Consider the following 18,831-nt stretch of genomic DNA (forward strand, 5'->3'; position numbering starts at 1 on the left):
AACATTTGTTTTTGTTTGTGTGCCTCTGTTTGCTTTTGATAAAAATCCCTCTAAATGAGGAGCCCTCCGGTCATTCTCGCTGCGACACATTCAACCCTTCACTGTAGCGTGTTACATTACCCATGAGCACTGTTATAATGGGCTATTCAAAATAATGAGGTAAACCAAATCATTCTGAGATGCACTCTAATATGCCGGTTCACCTACTCACCTTAAGACCTTCAGTTTTCTCCAAGAATGTCAGTGTATGATAAAGACTACATATCATTATAGTTTCATGGAAATGCACGCAGGGAGGAAAAAGAACTGCAAACGCAAACGTTTCTCTTTAGTCTTTCCCTCGGCTTTGGAATCACATCATATTAAAACCGCCGTCCACAATGTGCTCAATTATTTCCAGCTCACATTGTTCGTTTCCTTGTCCTAACGGTGGGTCAGGGAGGGAGCCAGTGTTTGAGGCCTGGTTAAATGAAAGGAGGGTCTTTTCTCTCCCATATTCAGACTGCTTTCCATCAGTTTTGCCTCATTGGCCCCAGTGTAGGTGCTGCAGGAGACGGTTGAGATGAGAATGCCACAAATGGCCTGAAACTAATGTTGGCCTCCCTCACCTCGCAGATTTACAGCACTCTCTGAAGACTTCCTCTTTTTTTTTCCTTTTCTGTCTTTTTTTTCTTTCAATCTCAGCCCGTCCTCCCCCTTTCTCCTCTTTTCCGTCTCCCACCCTCTCTCCCTTTCACTTTCTGAGTATTTCTTGCCATCTACCTCAGTATCCATTTAACTGGAGCTGTTTTTCAACCTCTTTTTCCCCTGCACTTACATCTGTCATGTCAAATGATTTGACGGCGCGGGCTCGGAAACATATTCCATTTGAGCACAATGGTAAATCAATGGCATCAAAGCTGCGCCACGTGTGGTTCTTCATGGCTGGATTGCACGTCAAGGTAAAAATGGCCACTGGTGGAGTGTGTGTGTCTGTTTGTGTGTGGGAGAGAACATTTTCTCTTTGTTTCGAGGAAGTGAAAGTAGCTTTTAGAGGCTGAACCAGAATATTGCCATCTGAACTGAAGGGCTGTGATGATGATGGTGGCAATGTCACAATGCACAGGAATATAACCCATAATAGCACCATAGATATAGTCTACTATCAGTAAAGGAATAAACAAAAGCCTTATGATCATACGAATTGTTATTCACAATTAAATCAGCAGGAGTTTGTTTAATGTATGGAATTGGATTTGTCTGGGATGGATCAAACATCCTACAGCAGCTCCTTTAGCCTCTCATTGTGCTCTGTGCCCTGCTGTTCGTTCTGTCTCCACTCTCGCTGAATCAAAGAGAAAACCACACACCTCTTTGGGCGTGTCATTCGCATCATTTGATGCCTGCAAAGCTGTAATTACACTCCGAGGGTTAATTGGTCTTTTTAAGCAGCCTGAACCCGACTGTGTGAAGGCTCGAGTGTAGAAGCACAGGTGAAGGAAACTCAAAGAGTCTCCACAGCCCAGGAGAGCTGCTATGTCCTGAAATCAAGTGCATATGCTTTAAAGGTTGTTCTTGGCCACTTCAGAGACCGGCGAGATAAAGCACAAATTCCCCACCGTGCCTCTCCCCGGCTGCCTGTCAGAGCGGAGAGTCGTGTTGCAGAGAGGGCCGGGGACAGGCGAGCTCGCAGAGCAATGAACAGCATGAGTCACAACCCCCATGGTGCACTGCTTTCAGCCAGTGATGGAATGTAAGTACAATTACTCAAGTACGGTACTTAAGTACAGTTATGAGGTATTTGCCTCTACTTGACTATAGCCATGTTCCGCTACTTTAGCCTTCCACTCCATTACATTTTCGGGGCAACTATAGTACTTTTACTCCGCTACATTTATTTGATAACTTTAGGTACAAACTACCTTGCAGATTACATACAGTACTACATCATGGCCAAAGCAGCGCATTTCTAGGAGTTCAATTCATTTTTTTGGCAACCAGATTGAAAAATGATTCTGATAATCAAAAAAATGTTGTGTATCAGATCCCACAATCGGTCGACCCGTAGTATACACATATACACACATGTTTATACTGTAGGCTATATGTGTAATATGTAATTTGACTTATATTATACACTGCCTGGCCCCACCTGGATTTAATTAAGCAAATAGGTTCCATTGGATAATTACTGCATTGATTTGTGTCTCAGCTGACAACAGGTTATTTAACCATAACTGATGCAGAGAATAGCTTCTCATTTCTTTAACAACCTGTCAGAAGACAGTGATTGTGGAAAAGATGATACTCTTTTTCAGAAGGGTCAAATTATTGGCCTGCGTCAAGCAAAGAAAACGAATAAGGAAATTGCCAAAGCTACTAAAATTATGTTTAGAACTGTACAACACATAATTAAAACCCTGAAGGATAGTGGTGAACCATCATCTTCAAGGAAGAAATGTGGTCTGAAAAACATCTTGAATGATCGTGATTGGAAAATAGAAATCGCAGCTATGTTTAACAGTGAAAGAAAGAGTGTTTCCACATGCACAATGCGAAGAGAACTCAGGGGATTGGGACTAAACAGCTGTATAGCCTTAATGTTGATGAAGGTTCTGAGTCATCCAGGTCATGGTAATTCTAAGTGCTGTATCGTAGGCAACTGGACGTGTTTTTGTTTGTTGAAGACATTTCACCTCTCATCCAAGAGGCTTCTTCAGTTCTAATTAATTGGAGGGGAGCTGCAGGCTTTTAAACTCTGTGTGGGAGTGTCCTTACAGAGTCATTAAGGACACCAGGGATGGAAATAAGCACCCGCCACCCGCCAAATGCGGGTGAATTTGTGTGCTGGCGGGTGAACTGAATCAGTATCGATATCTTGGTTAAGGCATAACAGTGCACTTTCCACAACCCTAGAGTTAGATCCGGTCAAATTATATGTTTCTGATTGGACCAAAGTGTCAGTTGGCCTTCACTAGCAAGCCTTCACTTGGACTCTTCACTGCTACTAATTATTACTCCGCGCCCCGGTCAGCCGGGCCAGCCGTATATATGTCTATGGAGCCGGCTACCCCGTTGCTTGGCAACCATCAACTCTAAGTTGGAACTATTTATTGTGGCGCATGAATAAAGCTAAGCGGGAGCTACTTTTTTGTTGGAGTTTACAAGAACTGAAGTAAATTAAAATGTGGCGTTACATCGCGGGAGTTAAAAGAACCGCTGAGGAGAGTGTGAAGGAGAAAGGGGAGCCAAGCGAGGTAAAGGCCAAGAGATATTTTAATGAAAAATGGAGAACAGCAGAGAGTGGGGAACGCCGGTATTGGCTTGTGTACGAGGAGGAAAGTCAACTGATGTACTGCTCGGAATTGGGACATTGAGGTTAATGGGTAATTGTTCTGTACTGTGGTAAGGACTTGGTGTTTAATAGCTGAACTGTGGTAACTTCTCTCCTTACTTTTGGCAGACTTTTCTATAACAATTTCCACTTTCTTTGTGTGGATCCAGTACGGGTGAACATAGGGAATAATGAAGTACAGTAAATTCTATAGTTGCAAGTAGATATTGCTATATATTACTAACCTTCTAATCACCTAATGATGCAATTTCCACCTCCTTTGTGTGGGTCCAGTGCAGTTGAACATATGAAATAAGTTGAAGTAGGCTTACTGTAAATTCCTGTAGTTGCAGGGAGATATTGATATAGATTTCTAACCATCTAACCTTCATTTTGAACCACTTTGTCTATTCAGACTTCATTTCCTGTTATTTCAAGGCCTAGTAGATGACCCTTGGATAGTTTTACCCCTGTAATCATTCATTGGTATCACATAATTACTGAGTATTCAACTCTGGTAACAAGTACCGATTGGGAAATACTATGTGCATGTCTTGTACAAGAAAAATTTCTGAGTGGGAATGCATGTAAAAAGTGATGTGACATCATAAGAGACCATTGTTTTGTCTGGGTCCAGTGTTATCTCTCTCATCCTGTGAGTTTTTGATATGGTGTTGAGTGTTACCAACCAAAGGAGTTAGGATACTGGCTAAGTGCTTGGATATATTATAGGTAACTGAATTGAAGCTGTTGATGATGGGTCTGAGTGGTGCTCCTTCCTTTTGTATCTTCCATAGATAGATGGGATGGCTTCCCCGGGGTACAGTCGGTAATATAATGGCCTGTTAATGGCTTTGTCCTTTTTCAGTTTTTGCAGATATTCTATAACATTCCTTTCGTAGCTACTGGTAGGATCTCGCCTCAGTGTCTCATAGGTATTAGTATCACTAAGCAGATCAGTGACTTTGGTGTGGTAGTCCGCTGTGTTTAGCACTACAGTGCATCTCCCTTTGTCTGCAGGAAAGATGGTGATGTTCCGGTCTCTTTTGAGTGATGCCTGGGCCTTCCTTTCCTCAGTAGTGAGCTTGGACGGGGGTACTTTTGCACTAGCAAGAGCAGCTGATACCTTCAACTGTAACGGTTCTGCCTCTGTGTCTGCCAACTTGTGCAGCCTTAAGAAAACCACTTATCAGTGAGGCTAATTTGAAAAAAAAGGCTTCAATCTGCTAGAGAGCATAAAGATTGGACTCTGGAGCAGTAAGGTCATGTGGTCTGATGAGTCCAGATTTAACCTGTTCCAGAATGATGGGCGCATCAGGGTAAGAAGAAAGGTGGATGAAGTGATGCACCCAGCATGCCTAGTGTCTACTGTACAAGCCTGTGGGGGTAGTGTTATGATCTGGGGTTGCTTCAGTTGGTCAGGTCGAGGTTCAGCAAAGTTATGTGGCCAAAAAATGAGGTCAGCTGACTATCTGATTATACTGACCAGGTTTTTCCATCAATGGATTTTTTCTTCCGTGATGGCACTGGCATATTCCAAGATGACAATGCCACGATTCATCGGGTTCAAGTTGTGAAAGAGGGGTTCAGGAGCATGTGACATCATTTTCACACATGGATTGGCCACCACAGAGTCCAGACCTTAACCCCATTGAGAATCTTTGGGATGTGCTGGAGAAGACTTTATGCAGCGGCCCAACTCTCCCATCATCAATACAAGATCTTGGCGAAAAATTACTGCAACTCTGGACGGAAATCAATGTTGTGACATTCCATAAGCTTATCAAAAAGATGCCACGGCGAATGCATGCCTTAATCAAAGGCAGTCCAATGAAATATAAGAGCATGTGACCTTTTTTTATTTTGGCCGGGCAGTGTATTTTGATACTTAAATATCATTCAATTTTAAATTTAAACTCAGATACTTCATGACTTTTACTCAACTACTTTTCGCATGAGGGACTTTCACTTTTACCGAAGTTATATTCTAAGGCAATATCTTAACTCAAGTATATATGACTTAAAGGGATAGTTTAGATTTTTTGACATGAAGTTGTATGACATCCTCACCATCAGTGTCGTGCATCAGCAGTGACTTTTCCCCCACTGCGTCCTGTGAGCCGAGGTCTGTCCCGCTGTTGTTGCTGAAGAAAGTAGTTACGGCTAGTTTGCGGGGTCACTAAGATAAAGCGTTTTGCTTCAAAAAACAATATCCGTTCAAAGGAGTAAAACACCTGGCACTACTTCCCCTCCCTTCGTATCACTGCGCGCTTCCGCCTGTTGACACACGGCACCGCTCCGTCAGCTGTTTCACGGTGTTTACATGCTCGGATGGTAAACGTAAATATGTCTGACTACGAAACGAGTGATGAAGACATTCCTTTTACCACAGAGCCAAAGGGATATCTTTATGAACCCGAATACACAGACACCGAGCTTCGTCAAATGGAGTTAGAACGGGCAGAGAGAGAGGAGAGAGACAGAGAAGCGGTCCAAGCTGAAGTTGGACCTGTACAGACAGTACATAGTTGCTGACAATAATAATAACAGTCATCATATAAAAAGGCACCATCTTTAGCTTGTAGATAGTTGTTATTACCTGGGGTCGTGGCACAGCAGCACTCTTCAAAACATGTTTCTTCCTCTTTCCTGGGCGTGTAGGAACATAATCGTCCTTGCTGAAGTGTGCACTACACACACGAAGCTTTTTCACCCTTGGCAGTCTCGCTTCAATGTTCAAGCCTATGGCAAGAAGCCAAAGTTGCCTAATAGCAATGTCCGTGACAGGAAAGCGGTGAAATATATACGGCGACTTGGTGTGATCTTTGTTGTTGCAACCCGGATAATCGCAAATCCGCACCATTTTTATATATCCTCTTGTCTAATAATCTCGCTAGTACTCACGTTAGCTCTCACGTTAGCTCTCTCGCACATCCGAGCATGTAAACACCGTGAAACAGCTGACGGAGCGGTGCCGTGTGTCAACAGGCGGAAGCGCGCAGTGATACGAAGGGAGGGGAAATAGTGCCAGGTGATCGTGAGGTCTGACTTTTTTGTCGTAAACGATTTTGTGATGCAAATGTTTTACTCTTTTGAACGGATATTGTTTTTTGAAGCAAAACGCTTTATCTTCGTGGCCCCGCAAACTAGCCGTAACTACTTTCTTCAGCAACAACAGCGGGACAGACCTCGGCTCACAGGACGCAGTGGGGGAAAAGTCACTGCTGATGCACGACACTGATGGTGAGGATGTCATACAACTTCATGTCAAAAAATCCGAACTATCCCTTTAAGGGTACTTTTTACAACACTGTATGTATGTACTGTATGCAGTGATGGAACATAACTAAGAACAGTTACTCAAGTAATGTAATTAAGTACAATTATGAAGTATTTGTACCAACTCCAGTATTTCCATTTTCTGCTGCTTTATATTTCCACACCACTACATTTTGGAGGCAAATATAGTACTTTTACTCCACTTCACTAGTTAGAAGTTACTTGCAGATTACATGCTGCATCATAGCCAAAGTAGTGCATTTTTATTATCTTAATTAATTTTATTGGCAATCAGATAAAAAAAAACGTAATATCAGATACTCTAAGACAGTTAGTCAAGTACTATTCGTATGGGTGACTTTCACCTTTACCAAAGTAATAGTTTAATGTGAAATCTTTACTCTTACTCAAGTATGACTTTTGGGTACTTTATACAACACTGCTTTCAGCCACAGTATGGCCAAGCTATGGCTGAGGCACACCAAAATAGTGTTCACTTACAGTATGCGAGCTAGAAGATGTTCCCTTGCACACACATTGCACATGCACACTCAATCCAGCCCAACCTCAACACTCACATGGCCACAAAGGAAGCCCCTTGAGGTTTAATCCAAGCATCTAACACCCGACATGTGAAATGGGGATAAAAGAGGGTCCGTGTCTCCAGCAGGGCAACACAATTTGGTGCCTCCCCTGACACTCCACGGCCCGGCTGTGTGTGTTTTTGTGTGAGGGTGAGTGCTTCCATGCTTTGGTAGAAAATCTGCCCTCTTGCCGACACATTGGTGAAAGGCGATTTCCGTAATCCGGGAGTGTAAGCCTCGCTGTACAAATGGGCATAAGGGACTTTGTGTGTATGTGTATGTGTGTGTGTATGTGTGTGTGTGCGTGTGTGTCAGAAATGCCAGCAGAAAGCTGAACGTCTGTCTGGGTGTCTGATAAGAAGCATCTCGTGAGGAGAGTTTAAAGTAGCAGCACAGAGCTGAGAGTGCGATGCCTCCATGGGAAATTTCTCTTGATTTTCCATATTTCTAATATTCACTGTTATGCACGGGTTGTAATCAATAACTGGTTACATGACTTACATTGATTGTGAGAATTGTAGAGTTTCACACTGTTTCTGTAAATGGTAGCAGGGCTGCAGGGCAAAATTAAATCCTTTGGCGCCCTGGGGTCAGATAATTTAAATTACACATATATATGCACAAACGACATGGTTACCATTAAATTGGTATTACAGCATTAAAAGATGGATGTACACTTCAGACCAGCAGTTAACACCTTTTTCTCCAAGCAGAAGTGCAGTTAATATGGTGGAAAAATGGAAAAAGAAGTTTAAGACTAAATCCAATATACAATGCTATTATTTCACAAAGAATTATTTATTTTTTGCATTCAGCACTTACTAAATTAAATTATGGTCATCAAACGCGCATTATAAATGATTCTTTTTATGACTGTTGTGGGCTCAGTGGTTTTATTCTTTTCATTCAATGTGCTTTGACGTTTTCCCTTGTTCCCTTGATAATTTCCCTGTGCCTGTTATTTTATCATTCATTGTTGAATTCAGAGGGAAAAGTCTGTTTGAAATCACCTTCCCAGTGTTTAATGACGATGATTGTGTGCTACAAATAGTGCAGCCGAGCAGAAGAATGCCAGCTCCGCTTCTATTTGAGGACCCTGCCAACACAATATTGTTAAATTGCATTTCATCTTTGCCACTTTTTACAAATCTAATGAAAAGAGAGCATATGCTTTTTTCTTCTAGTCTTGATCTATAGAGTTATGCGCACAAACCTTTGTTGCACGTCGTCAGCCTTTCTCTCCCTGTGTTTCCTGTCTCTTTTTTGTTTTGTTTTAAGGTTTTTCAAAGTTGATTTATTGTGATTTTACAAGACAGCACTGAACAACAAAATGCAAGCTGTAGTCCCTTTATGCTACACCAGAAAAAAACTCTTTTATGCTGGAGTGTTGAGGATGAATTCAGAAGTGACATAGCCTGAGGAAAGACGCTGCTCTGCAGTCTGGTGGTATGACAGCGGATACTTCTGTATCTTTTGCCTGATGCTCACTGACACTCGACAGGTGGGTACCCTGTTAGTGGTTTTAATAGAGTTGTCCTGTCCCTGAACCATGCCAGCTTGTGATCTTTCCAGTCAGGGAGTGGAGCTTTTTCTGTGCCTTTCTGTGTAACATGTGCGGAGTGCCCCTTTAAGCTCAAGTAAAAACACCCCAACTTATCATCTAGTTTTACTCACAAATAAATGACTTAATTAAGACTCTGTTGGTGTGGTTTTTATCAAATTTGACAGTGGTGTCTCCATGGTAACAAGAGACAAAAACTGTCCTCAGAATGGAAAAGCAGCTAAATACAATTAACTACCTCTTTTTCATTTTAGGGTTCTTATTTTCCCCAAATTGATCTTATTTTTATTGTTACTAGGCACTGATGTCAGCATTTACTCCATTTGCACTTTATATTATTATTATTATTATTATTATTATTATTATATTCTATTCTATTGTTGTTATTCTTATGTTATGCTCTGGCACACAAATTTCCTTTGGGATTAACAAATGTTGTGTCTTATCTTATCCGATAAAAAAATTTCATCTCCACATATTAAAAAGGAGATCACTTCCTGTCTCTCTATACGACAATAGTTAAAAAAAAAGCAAACTGAATCTTTCAAGCGAGAAGAGGATCGGCAGTAATTTCATCCTTTCCATGCTCAGTATTTAATGTGCAACTTTGCATATGCTCAACTTGGTGTGCAGCTATATCACTGTAAGGCAAAACTGAAATGAACTGAAATCATGAGCATCCATCATAACAAATCAAATGAAAATTATGTTAAACTGCTTTGTTTGCTGCAAAACTCTAACTTAATCAAACTGCCTGCTTTCAAAAGCCCTCCTTTCACAAACATTAATCTCAGTTTGTGGATTCCTTAGTCTCCCTAAACTCACAACAATATGGATGCCATGATCACCCATCTATTCAGATGTGCTGTAATGTACAGAGAAAAGTACTGTGATGTGAGGACGAGTCCACCGGCTATATTCACAGGTGCAGGAATGCCGCAGAGAGAGAATACTCCAGAGTAATCCTTAGATCTATTCTTCTGAGACCAGGCATGAAGTATGTATTGTGTGCTTTCCAAGCAAGGATTTTTGTTGTCTACCTGTCTGTGGAGCCCAGAGGCGCAGCAGACAAATCATCTGGCATCATAACTTTAATCAGAGACAAGAGCAGCGTTTTTAGCCTGCTGGGTGTGCTCGATAGAAAATACCAGAATGCTGAGTCTCTTGGCCTTGTGGTGATTGTGAGAGATATTATTGCATATTCTCCATTCTTCTCTCTCGCCTGACCTGAGTAAATAAGTACATGGCTTGGCTACCTAGTTTTCCTTGGAATGTCAGCTTTTCTCTGCAAAGACAAGTTATATAAAGGTTCTGTGATGCACCAGCATCCTGCATCAGGAGAAGATGTGTGGTATTTGCTGAAATTATATAAACTGTCACTCACCCTGACAAGCATGTGAGGGAAGGGTCCGCGGGAGTTTTCAGGCACATTGATAGGCGGGATGACCCAGTCTCTCTTCTGTCGCCTCAGCCCATTGGCGGAGGAGCTCCTCTGATGTTTTCGAGAAAACTTGATAACTCTGGGTTGGGAGTCCCAGACTCTTGACAGCATTTCTTCAATGCCAACCTGAAAAGAAAAGCACATCATATCATGCCACGTCTCCCACTGAATAGCTTGCGCACGTTATCATTTGAAGAATGCTATTTTGCCATGACAGGTTGGAAGATGAATCTATAAAGTGCTGTAAAATGACAAGTTTTCCTCTCTGCTAAAATTGAAACCAAAATACTGGTTGTCACGCTAACAATAAACGTATTTTGGGAGAGTGACAGAGAGGCAAACATGAGGAAGTATAAATATAAATATTTATCTGAATGTTGCTGCATCATATTTCATGAGGCCCTTGGCAATACACACTTAGCCTGCCCAAGCCTTCGGCTTCTGCCTAAGAAAGCCGGACATCCCCCAGGTTACATGGCTGGGCTCTGTCCACTGAGGTGCTGCGCTTTGTCTGAATCCCTGCACAGATTTTTGAGGCAGACAACATCATTCCCGCCCACCCCGTCCTCTCTGTCCGTGCTGAAGACAGAAAACAATATGCAACACTTTACCCTGACAGAAGCCTATCATCAGATACAACAGGTATTGATGAAATACCGGCGTAATAACAAGGGGAGCTGAGGAGAGGAACAGGAGGAAGTTTCGTTGATGCGGTAGTCACTTAGAAGACGAGCAACTCAAAATGTCACAAACAGTTGGTGAGAGATTCTTTTATAAAAAATGTTAGAAACACAGTGTGGAGACCAGGGCTGCAAGTAGCAATTATTTTCATTTTCCGTTAATGTGTTGATCATTTCCTTGGTTAATTGATCAGTTGTTTGTTCAATAAAATGTTAGAACATGTCCTCAAGATATTCAGTTTACTTTCACGAGGAGTAAAGAAACAAATATTTAAGAATGTTAACTTTTGTTTCCTTAAAAAATGACTGATTAATCAATTATCCAAATAGTCGGCGATTCATTTCATAGTTAACAACTGATTGATTAATCAATGCAGCACAAGTGTAGACCTTTTGGATAACTATAGTTTTCCTCAGTCCAGAATCTGTCCTTGATTTGTTTGGATGTGTTTACCACTTCTTTTGGAAGCTGTAGTAGTTGCGAACATCATTCAGCAGGGACGCAGGAAGTCAGTCACAGTTGGGGGTGCTGAGGGATGAGTCTATATAATGACGTCATGTTAAATGGTGCTCGACATTCAGGTTTCTGTATTAATTTGAATGGCCAGGATAACTTATATATCTAATAGTTCTTAACAACAATTTATAACAATATTAGAATGTGTTGCACCACAGCAGACAGCAAACTTAAACACCAACGTACAATAGGTCAAAGCAGCCACAGCAACTACAGTTACCTCACAAAATTGCTCAATTTTGTGAGGTTTTGAGTAAGCAAAAACTTTATATATTATACATTAAGTTCTTTCTTTACGCAGAAAACACTGTGTGGGTTTGTTCAGGATATTACTTGCATATAGCCTGGAAGTGCGATCCGATCACTCAAGATGCATTTTGAGACACCTAGTGCTGGGTGTGAACTGGTCAACTGTCCCCTTGTGATCAGGTAACCAAAGACGCATGTTGCTGCCAGGGATAAGTTCATACACTTGATTGATAAACCACAGAACTGTAGAGTAAATGTACAATGCCTGGTATAAGGGGGTGCTGCAGCCCCCACAGCACCCCTAGTTCCTGTGTTCATGTCATACCACAGCAATATGGCCACCTCCTATGTAGGAATGTATGGTGTATGGGTATGTATATATATATATATATATATATATATATATATATATATATATATATATATATATATATATATATATATATATATATATATATATATACATACCACCCCTCCAGCTATAGCTGCAGAAGGAAGATTGTGTTTTTACTCATCTTGCCAGCTGAAATAAGGGTTAGAAGGGTGTGTAAAAGACTGAGTGTTTTTTTCCCCGATTCTCTGTGGTGTCCTCCTGTGTAAGATGGTTGTATTGCTGTAATCCAGCTAATCCTATTGTTGTCTCTGCGCCCCGCGCACACACACACACACGCACACACACTCGCTGGCACCTGAAGCACAGTGGAAATCCTGCTGCTCATCCCACCTGGAACACACACATCGCAGTCACACGTCTGCACACGAGCGACCACAGATGTGTCGCCACACCAAACACAGGCCGGCAGTTCATCCTATCAATATACACCTGCTTTGCAGACTGTAAGCTACACCTGAGCTGTGCATATTTTTCATGTTTTTGTTCAACTTCACACATTCACAGCTCAGAGGATTGGACGGCGAGCTCAGTGCAGACCTGTAGACAGCCGAGGGGCTGAGGGTTTAGCTGGTGGGCAGGAGGCTGACGTAGAGGGAGCGGGGCGAGGCGACCGGGTGGATGGTTAGAGGACAGAAAGAGGAACGAGGTGACCAGATGTGTTTCCCAGATAAGATAACTCTCGTTCCAGCACCGCTCATCCAAAACACTCACAGGTACCAACTGGCACGGGGGAGGCAGGGTGCTGCCAGCCTCCTCCACGGGCGGCAGGTGGAATTAGTCTCTGTCTCTGAATGTGTGTCTGTTTCTGTTTGCAGATGCTCATTTGAAATCAACAAAAAACAAGGGAAAACAAACAAGTATTAAAAAAAACAAACATGCAACAGAGGGTAAACAACACTCTCTGTGGCAGATGACAGTGAATCATCAGGACTGTCTACACGTCAATGCATATGGACAGTTCTAACATGTATGATACCACGGCACTGCTCAGTCAGTGTGCTGCTACCATGATAAAGTCCCTATCTGCTTTCCTGGCTATCAGCAGAAAAACACAGTGAAAGAAAATTTTCTCTACACGCCAATCAGCCCGCTGACGAAGGACCGAATGTATCGAGGTTGAGGCATCTGATTGGTCTGATCAACATTCCTTTGGATATCTTGCCAAAATAGAAATGAGGAAGAGAGACGGTCAGTCAGAGAGACAGACACGGACAGAGACAATGAAAGGGAGAGGTCCTTTATTGCGGGTCTGCTCGTGGATGATATCAGCGCAGTGGCTGCATGTGACTGTCACTTTCAAACAGCATGGCAGATGACAGGCTGTTGGCATTGTGACAAAGGAAAGAAAGAAAAACTGGAACAAGCTCTCTATGGGCTGCCAGGAAACTAGGTGCCTATTAGGGTTGGGGATTGTTGTTTTCGTTCGAGTGTGTGTGTGTATGAATACAGTATGTGCATGTGTAGTGTGTTCAGTCATGCCTGCGTGCGCATATGGGAAATCATGTGTGCCGGCCTTGATGCAAGCATGTATGCACACGTACAAATGTGTAAAAATAATGCATGAACATATGTGCGGGTGGATTTGTCTCAGAGTGTGTGCGTGCACGAACATTGACAAGGAGTCAGTTAGTGTGTCCCTGAAACCCAGAGGCAGCCAGGGCCAGCTGGCAGCTTCCTGCTCCCAGGCAGCCTGCACGTTGCCTGGGCATTCTTCAGGCCTGCAGCCCCCGAGCCCTGGAGCTGACATCTGGAGGTTATCAGTCTGACAAACAGGCAGAACAATACAATAAGAGTGTGCGCTCATTGCTCATTCTCTGTTCAGTATGGCTCTGAAAACATTTGATTCAGGTCTTTTGATGTTATTTTTTTAATGTCTTTAGCGCCGCAGTTCCCTTTGCTGGTTCCCTATGATAAAAAGCGGGAGATCAGAGTGCCTGTCTTCAGTAAGGAGAATGTTCTCCCATGAGATCTTCTCTCAAAAACTAAAGTGAAGAAAACTAACGTTTAACTCTGTATTGAAAACACAAGAAGCATTGACATTCTCATCGCTGCTATTTGCCGGTTGAGGCTTGCAGGTCTCTTGTGTGGATTGTCAACATAATCAGGCTATAATCACAAAGTTAAAGCACACAGCAAAAGCGCCGCCATCCAACCCTGGCGGTGTTGCTTTTTGATGACCAGCTGACCCCCAGGGTCCTACGTTCCACCCTGCTGCCGGCCTTCGCTGTAATCTACCTTGAACAGGTGAGGCCGTCTGGGGAGAGTGCGGTGAAAATGCAAATCAAATAAGCACTAAAACCCGCTCCGGCAACCAGTCGACTCCAAATCCAGTGGCGCATAACTGATGGGCTCTAAGCTGGTGGAGAAGGCAAACCAACGTGCCATGAAATCAGTACGAGCTGGAGAGCACTCAACGAGAGGCCCTACCTGTGTGAGGTGCGATAGCCTGAGTACATAAACACAGCGGAAAGGGCTCTCAGGCCAAAGATGCTCTACACTTCAATTGCTATGGTATTGTACAAGGGAAAATTAAATAGTAAAATGAGCTGGTTGATCATGGAGCACATATTCCAAGTATGCTAATTTCTGCTACTAAAACAGCACAGTGAGAAACCAAGCCAGTTATTAAAAGCAAATCAGTGCACTCTCACTGGTGCTATACAACAAAGCAAGCATAGCAAGAGCAGAGAGCCGCAGTATATTGAAGTCATCTGAGTCGCGATGAAGAAAACAGCATCTCTCTCTACATATTATCTGTGTCCACACGAGGCGAGAGAACAAAATGAGTTGGTATTCGAGCTGTCTGTCTTTTAATCGCCACTGGGAAGAAGAGGATATCCTGAGCTGTTTATATCCCCCGCTGCTGTTGCCCTGTTGATTACCCACAGATAGGTGATGCGATTATGATTACGTCTTTTCTAAAATAACTATTGACTTTCAGAACAAAGCGCCGGGCTCTGATAACAACTACTCACCTCTTTGTGTGTTTACCCAACTGGAAAAGGAAAATGGGCCACACAGTTCAAAAACACTGCAGTGCACTGATAACACCGATAAGTTTTAACTTCAATACCCACAAATCATGTGAAGTCATTGCACTAAACAACACACACACACACACACACACACACACACACACACACACACACACACACACACACACACACACACACACACACACACACACACACACACACACACACTCCTGTAAACTGACTTACTGACTTCTCTGGTTTACAGTGCTATATATCAAAGGAGAACTAATATCGAACAGTTCCACTGCTGCTGCTACAGTTAGGTTTAGTTGGTACCTCTAATCAGAAAAGTGTCCACATTCATTTTGGCAAACAAGAGAAATTTGGAGCATCTCAGTTGGAGAGGTTCGGACCTTTTGGTGCCACTTTGTGATTAAAAGAGCCAAATATATTCCACACAACAAACGCTGACACATATTCAATTGTCATTATGGACCCGACAAACACTTAACACACATGCTTACATCACGATCATACTAATTTGGAAATGGTAAATGGTAAATTCATAGTTATTGAATATGTAAGACATCAAATTCATACTCAAACCAAAATACGTGCATATCAGCAAAGTAACCACTAACTGCTGCCAACTGTAGCTGCGGATAGCTACTTAGCTCAGTTAGCCCTGCAGCTAGCAGTATGGACTGGGAGTTCAGAGCACTGGGGGAATGTTGGTGTTGACACCGCTACCAAAAGAACTTTGGACCTGGAAGAGCCGTGGCTAGCTGGTTAGCATGCTAACTTCACTAGAAACATTGCAACACAATACATAGTTGTCATGACGTCAGAACTGTTATTCCTTTACATTCGGTTGATAATTGTAGTTCATTTTTGAATGTTTTCAACTTAAATTCTGACATACTGCACCTTCAATTAAAATGTATCTGGATAGAACATAGACGTAGAACCCTTTTATTTTCCAGTGGGTTTAATCTAGAAAAAAAAGGGTTCTTCAAGGCCCCTTTGAAATATAGGGTTGCTCAGAAGCAAATACTTCCAAGTAGAACCTCCTTTAAAAATAACATTTGGATCCCTTAAATCTAAGAGTGAAGATTTTTATATATATATATGTTTTTTTATATTTAATATAGGCAGTCAATATAGGCCGTTCTTTTCCCCTTTGGCTGGGCCCGCTAGTGGCAAGGAGGTCCTTGGCATGGTTCCTTGAATGCCTGTGCTTGGATCCTGGCCCGCTCACCCTCCCATACACTTGCCACTAACAACATGTAAAACGTGACAGTCCCTCTCTATAGGTAGTCAGCATTTGATTTGTCCACTCTGGGCTACTGTAGAAACATGGTGGTGCAACATGACCATGGAAGAGGACCTGCTCCCGCCCTCTCAATATAAGGGTCTCATTCTGAGATATCGAAAACACCTTTCAGTCGATTATTCACGTATGAAAACATAAATATCAATATCATATTCCATTTATGACAACAGATCACCCTGAATCTTACTTTCTGGACTTCTGGCCTTAAAGCACCATTGTGCAATGACTACTTGTGTAGTGGTGTCAGGTAATAATGTTTTTCTATTGGCTTCTTCGTGCATTTCTTCTTGTTTAAATGTATGACCTTTCAAACTCAAGGAGCAGGACCATTAGGGCAGCAGGGAGCAGGAGGTCCAGGGAAACTGAACCTCGCCCACGGAGTCAAAGCTGTGTCTGTGAGGGCCGTTTGACACCACAGCAGGTCACAGATTCAACTGATTTTCTGCCTCTTCCACTCCAAATGAGTAGTGGCAGTTTCATAAATGTTAAGTTCTGAAGAGTAGCAAAAATATGAGTTAACCAGACAGAAAAGTCTACAGTCAAAGTATGATCACTTATAAATGTCATCCTTCCCACTCAAGTCATAAATAGTAGATGTCAGTGAGGACAAACTGTTTAAAAGGGGTGATTTTTCAGCCTTGTGGAGGTTGTCACTCAATGTTTCCTTCAATTGCTTGTATTTTATGCAGATTTAATCATGTGGGACCATCAGAAATGGCAGTATTCTACTGTAGAGTATGTAACAAGCAGCAAGTTACCAACAGCCAACGTGTTTTTCTCACATTATACTGCCGCACATACTGTATTTCAATAACTGCATTTTTTAGGATTATAATGAAACAGGTATTTATTATTTGTCTTTGTCCTCAGGGTGCACCAGGAGATTGGAACTCAATTCCACTGCAGCACTTATTTATATCATCTGAGGTGAAAGTGACAAGAACACATGTGAACACTGTTCTGGAAAAAATAAACTGGCTGTACGTATAAAACCTGCTTTTCAAATTTCCATATGATTAGAAAAAAACACATTTATTTCTTGTTCAATTATTGAATCTTTTTCGAGCTCCACGATGTGGGGGACATAATTATACGCTGAAACTACATCACCTGGTCCTCGGCAGACTCCGGCAGAGTGGAACATTAGCTCAATCAATGTCAATTATTTCCCAGTCTCCATTATTGCACTGCCAGGAGTGGGCAGAATTTTAATCCCCTCTCTGCAATTGCTTTAGCTACATGAGTCTTGGGCTTTTTGTCATGATTAGAAACATGACTCAACATTAAGCCCGGTGGCGTTCAACAAGTAGCGCAGGAAAAATGATAATGGGTTTGTCGCTCAACAAAGTGCAGCCCGGTAGTGGGAGTCGGTGATGGTGACTATACATTTGGGCCTGTGTAGTTTTACAGTCTCTGTTGGCTCTACTCAGTCTCTACAGTCTCTACTCGTCACATACACAGAAGCACTGTTTTTACTGTTCATGTTAAAAGATGGCAGCGTTAACGGTTCCGATCTTCTGAAGTTTGCCTCAGTGCATCTCACCCCGTTCACATTTTGGTTGTGTTGTGAAAGTGATCCTCTGTCTTTACTAGTTGATTCCTTTATCTGGAGGATGCTTTACACTTTCTGCAACAAACAAAGGAGCTCATTTAATCAGAAAACCTTGTAGGATTGGGTTTTGGTAGCATTTTATGGAATCCAAATCCAGTTTCAAATCCTCTTATCAAATATAATGAGGTTCAGCTGTCAGCTCTTGCAAGTAACTTCACTAAAACAAAGATTTGGAATCAGCATTTGCTGGCTGATTAGGCAGAGAGCAGCTAAAGTAATTTGCACAACCTGTTGCTTGAACGTGTAAATGAGATAGATAGCGGACGATAACGGAAGTGCTGTTTGAAATGTTAATTAAATGTGTCTGGCACGTTGAAATACAGACTTACTTCTACACCTTATTTTTCACAAGCTACTCACTCCAGATGCCAGATGTCACAATGCTGAACTAGGGCTGCACAATTAACTGAAATATTATCAATAATAATATCCAAATTGTAGAAGCTGCAATTCTTTAATGATGTCGCGAATCATATCACAATCACAATATCTGCCAAAATAATCACAATATGATTTTTTAACCATAGCGTGCAGTCATTTGTACAAATATTACGGTTGTAAGGTCAAATAATCAAAATATGGATATGACATGCATACATACATGATGCTATCCATTGCAAACTATGTTTGGCTGAGTGACTGTGCAGACAGCACATTAACCAGACAACAGCGAATGTGTTATAAGATCCCTTACGGAGTTAATATCAATTAACTACAGCTAATTTTGTATAATCCTCCACTGGTGATGATTATCGGCTTAAAGGATAAGTTCACCCAAAGATGAAAATTAAGTCATTATCAACTCAGCCCCATGCTGATGGAAAGTCAGGTGAAATTTTGTGGTCCACAAAAATATTTTTGAAAATTCATAGCAAAAATATAATGCAGCATGC

The 18,831-nt window shown here is 42.0% G+C and overlaps 1 protein-coding gene across 1 annotated transcript in view; it reads right to left on the bottom strand.

Moving 5' to 3' along the window:
* The window catches only part of cdh4 (cadherin 4, type 1, R-cadherin (retinal)), a 77,799-nt gene extending 67,510 nt beyond the window's left edge, over positions 1-10,289 (bottom strand). Inside the window, exon 1 of the mRNA XM_073468468.1 lies at positions 10,122-10,289. Coding sequence (XP_073324569.1) covers positions 10,122-10,289 — 168 coding nt within the window. The remainder of the gene's footprint in view (positions 1-10,121) is intronic.
* Between the last annotated feature and the right edge of the window lie 8,542 nt (positions 10,290-18,831).

Source organism: Pagrus major, chromosome 6 (genome assembly GCF_040436345.1).
Source record: "Pagrus major chromosome 6, Pma_NU_1.0".
Taxonomy (NCBI): Eukaryota; Metazoa; Chordata; class Actinopteri; order Spariformes; family Sparidae; genus Pagrus; species Pagrus major.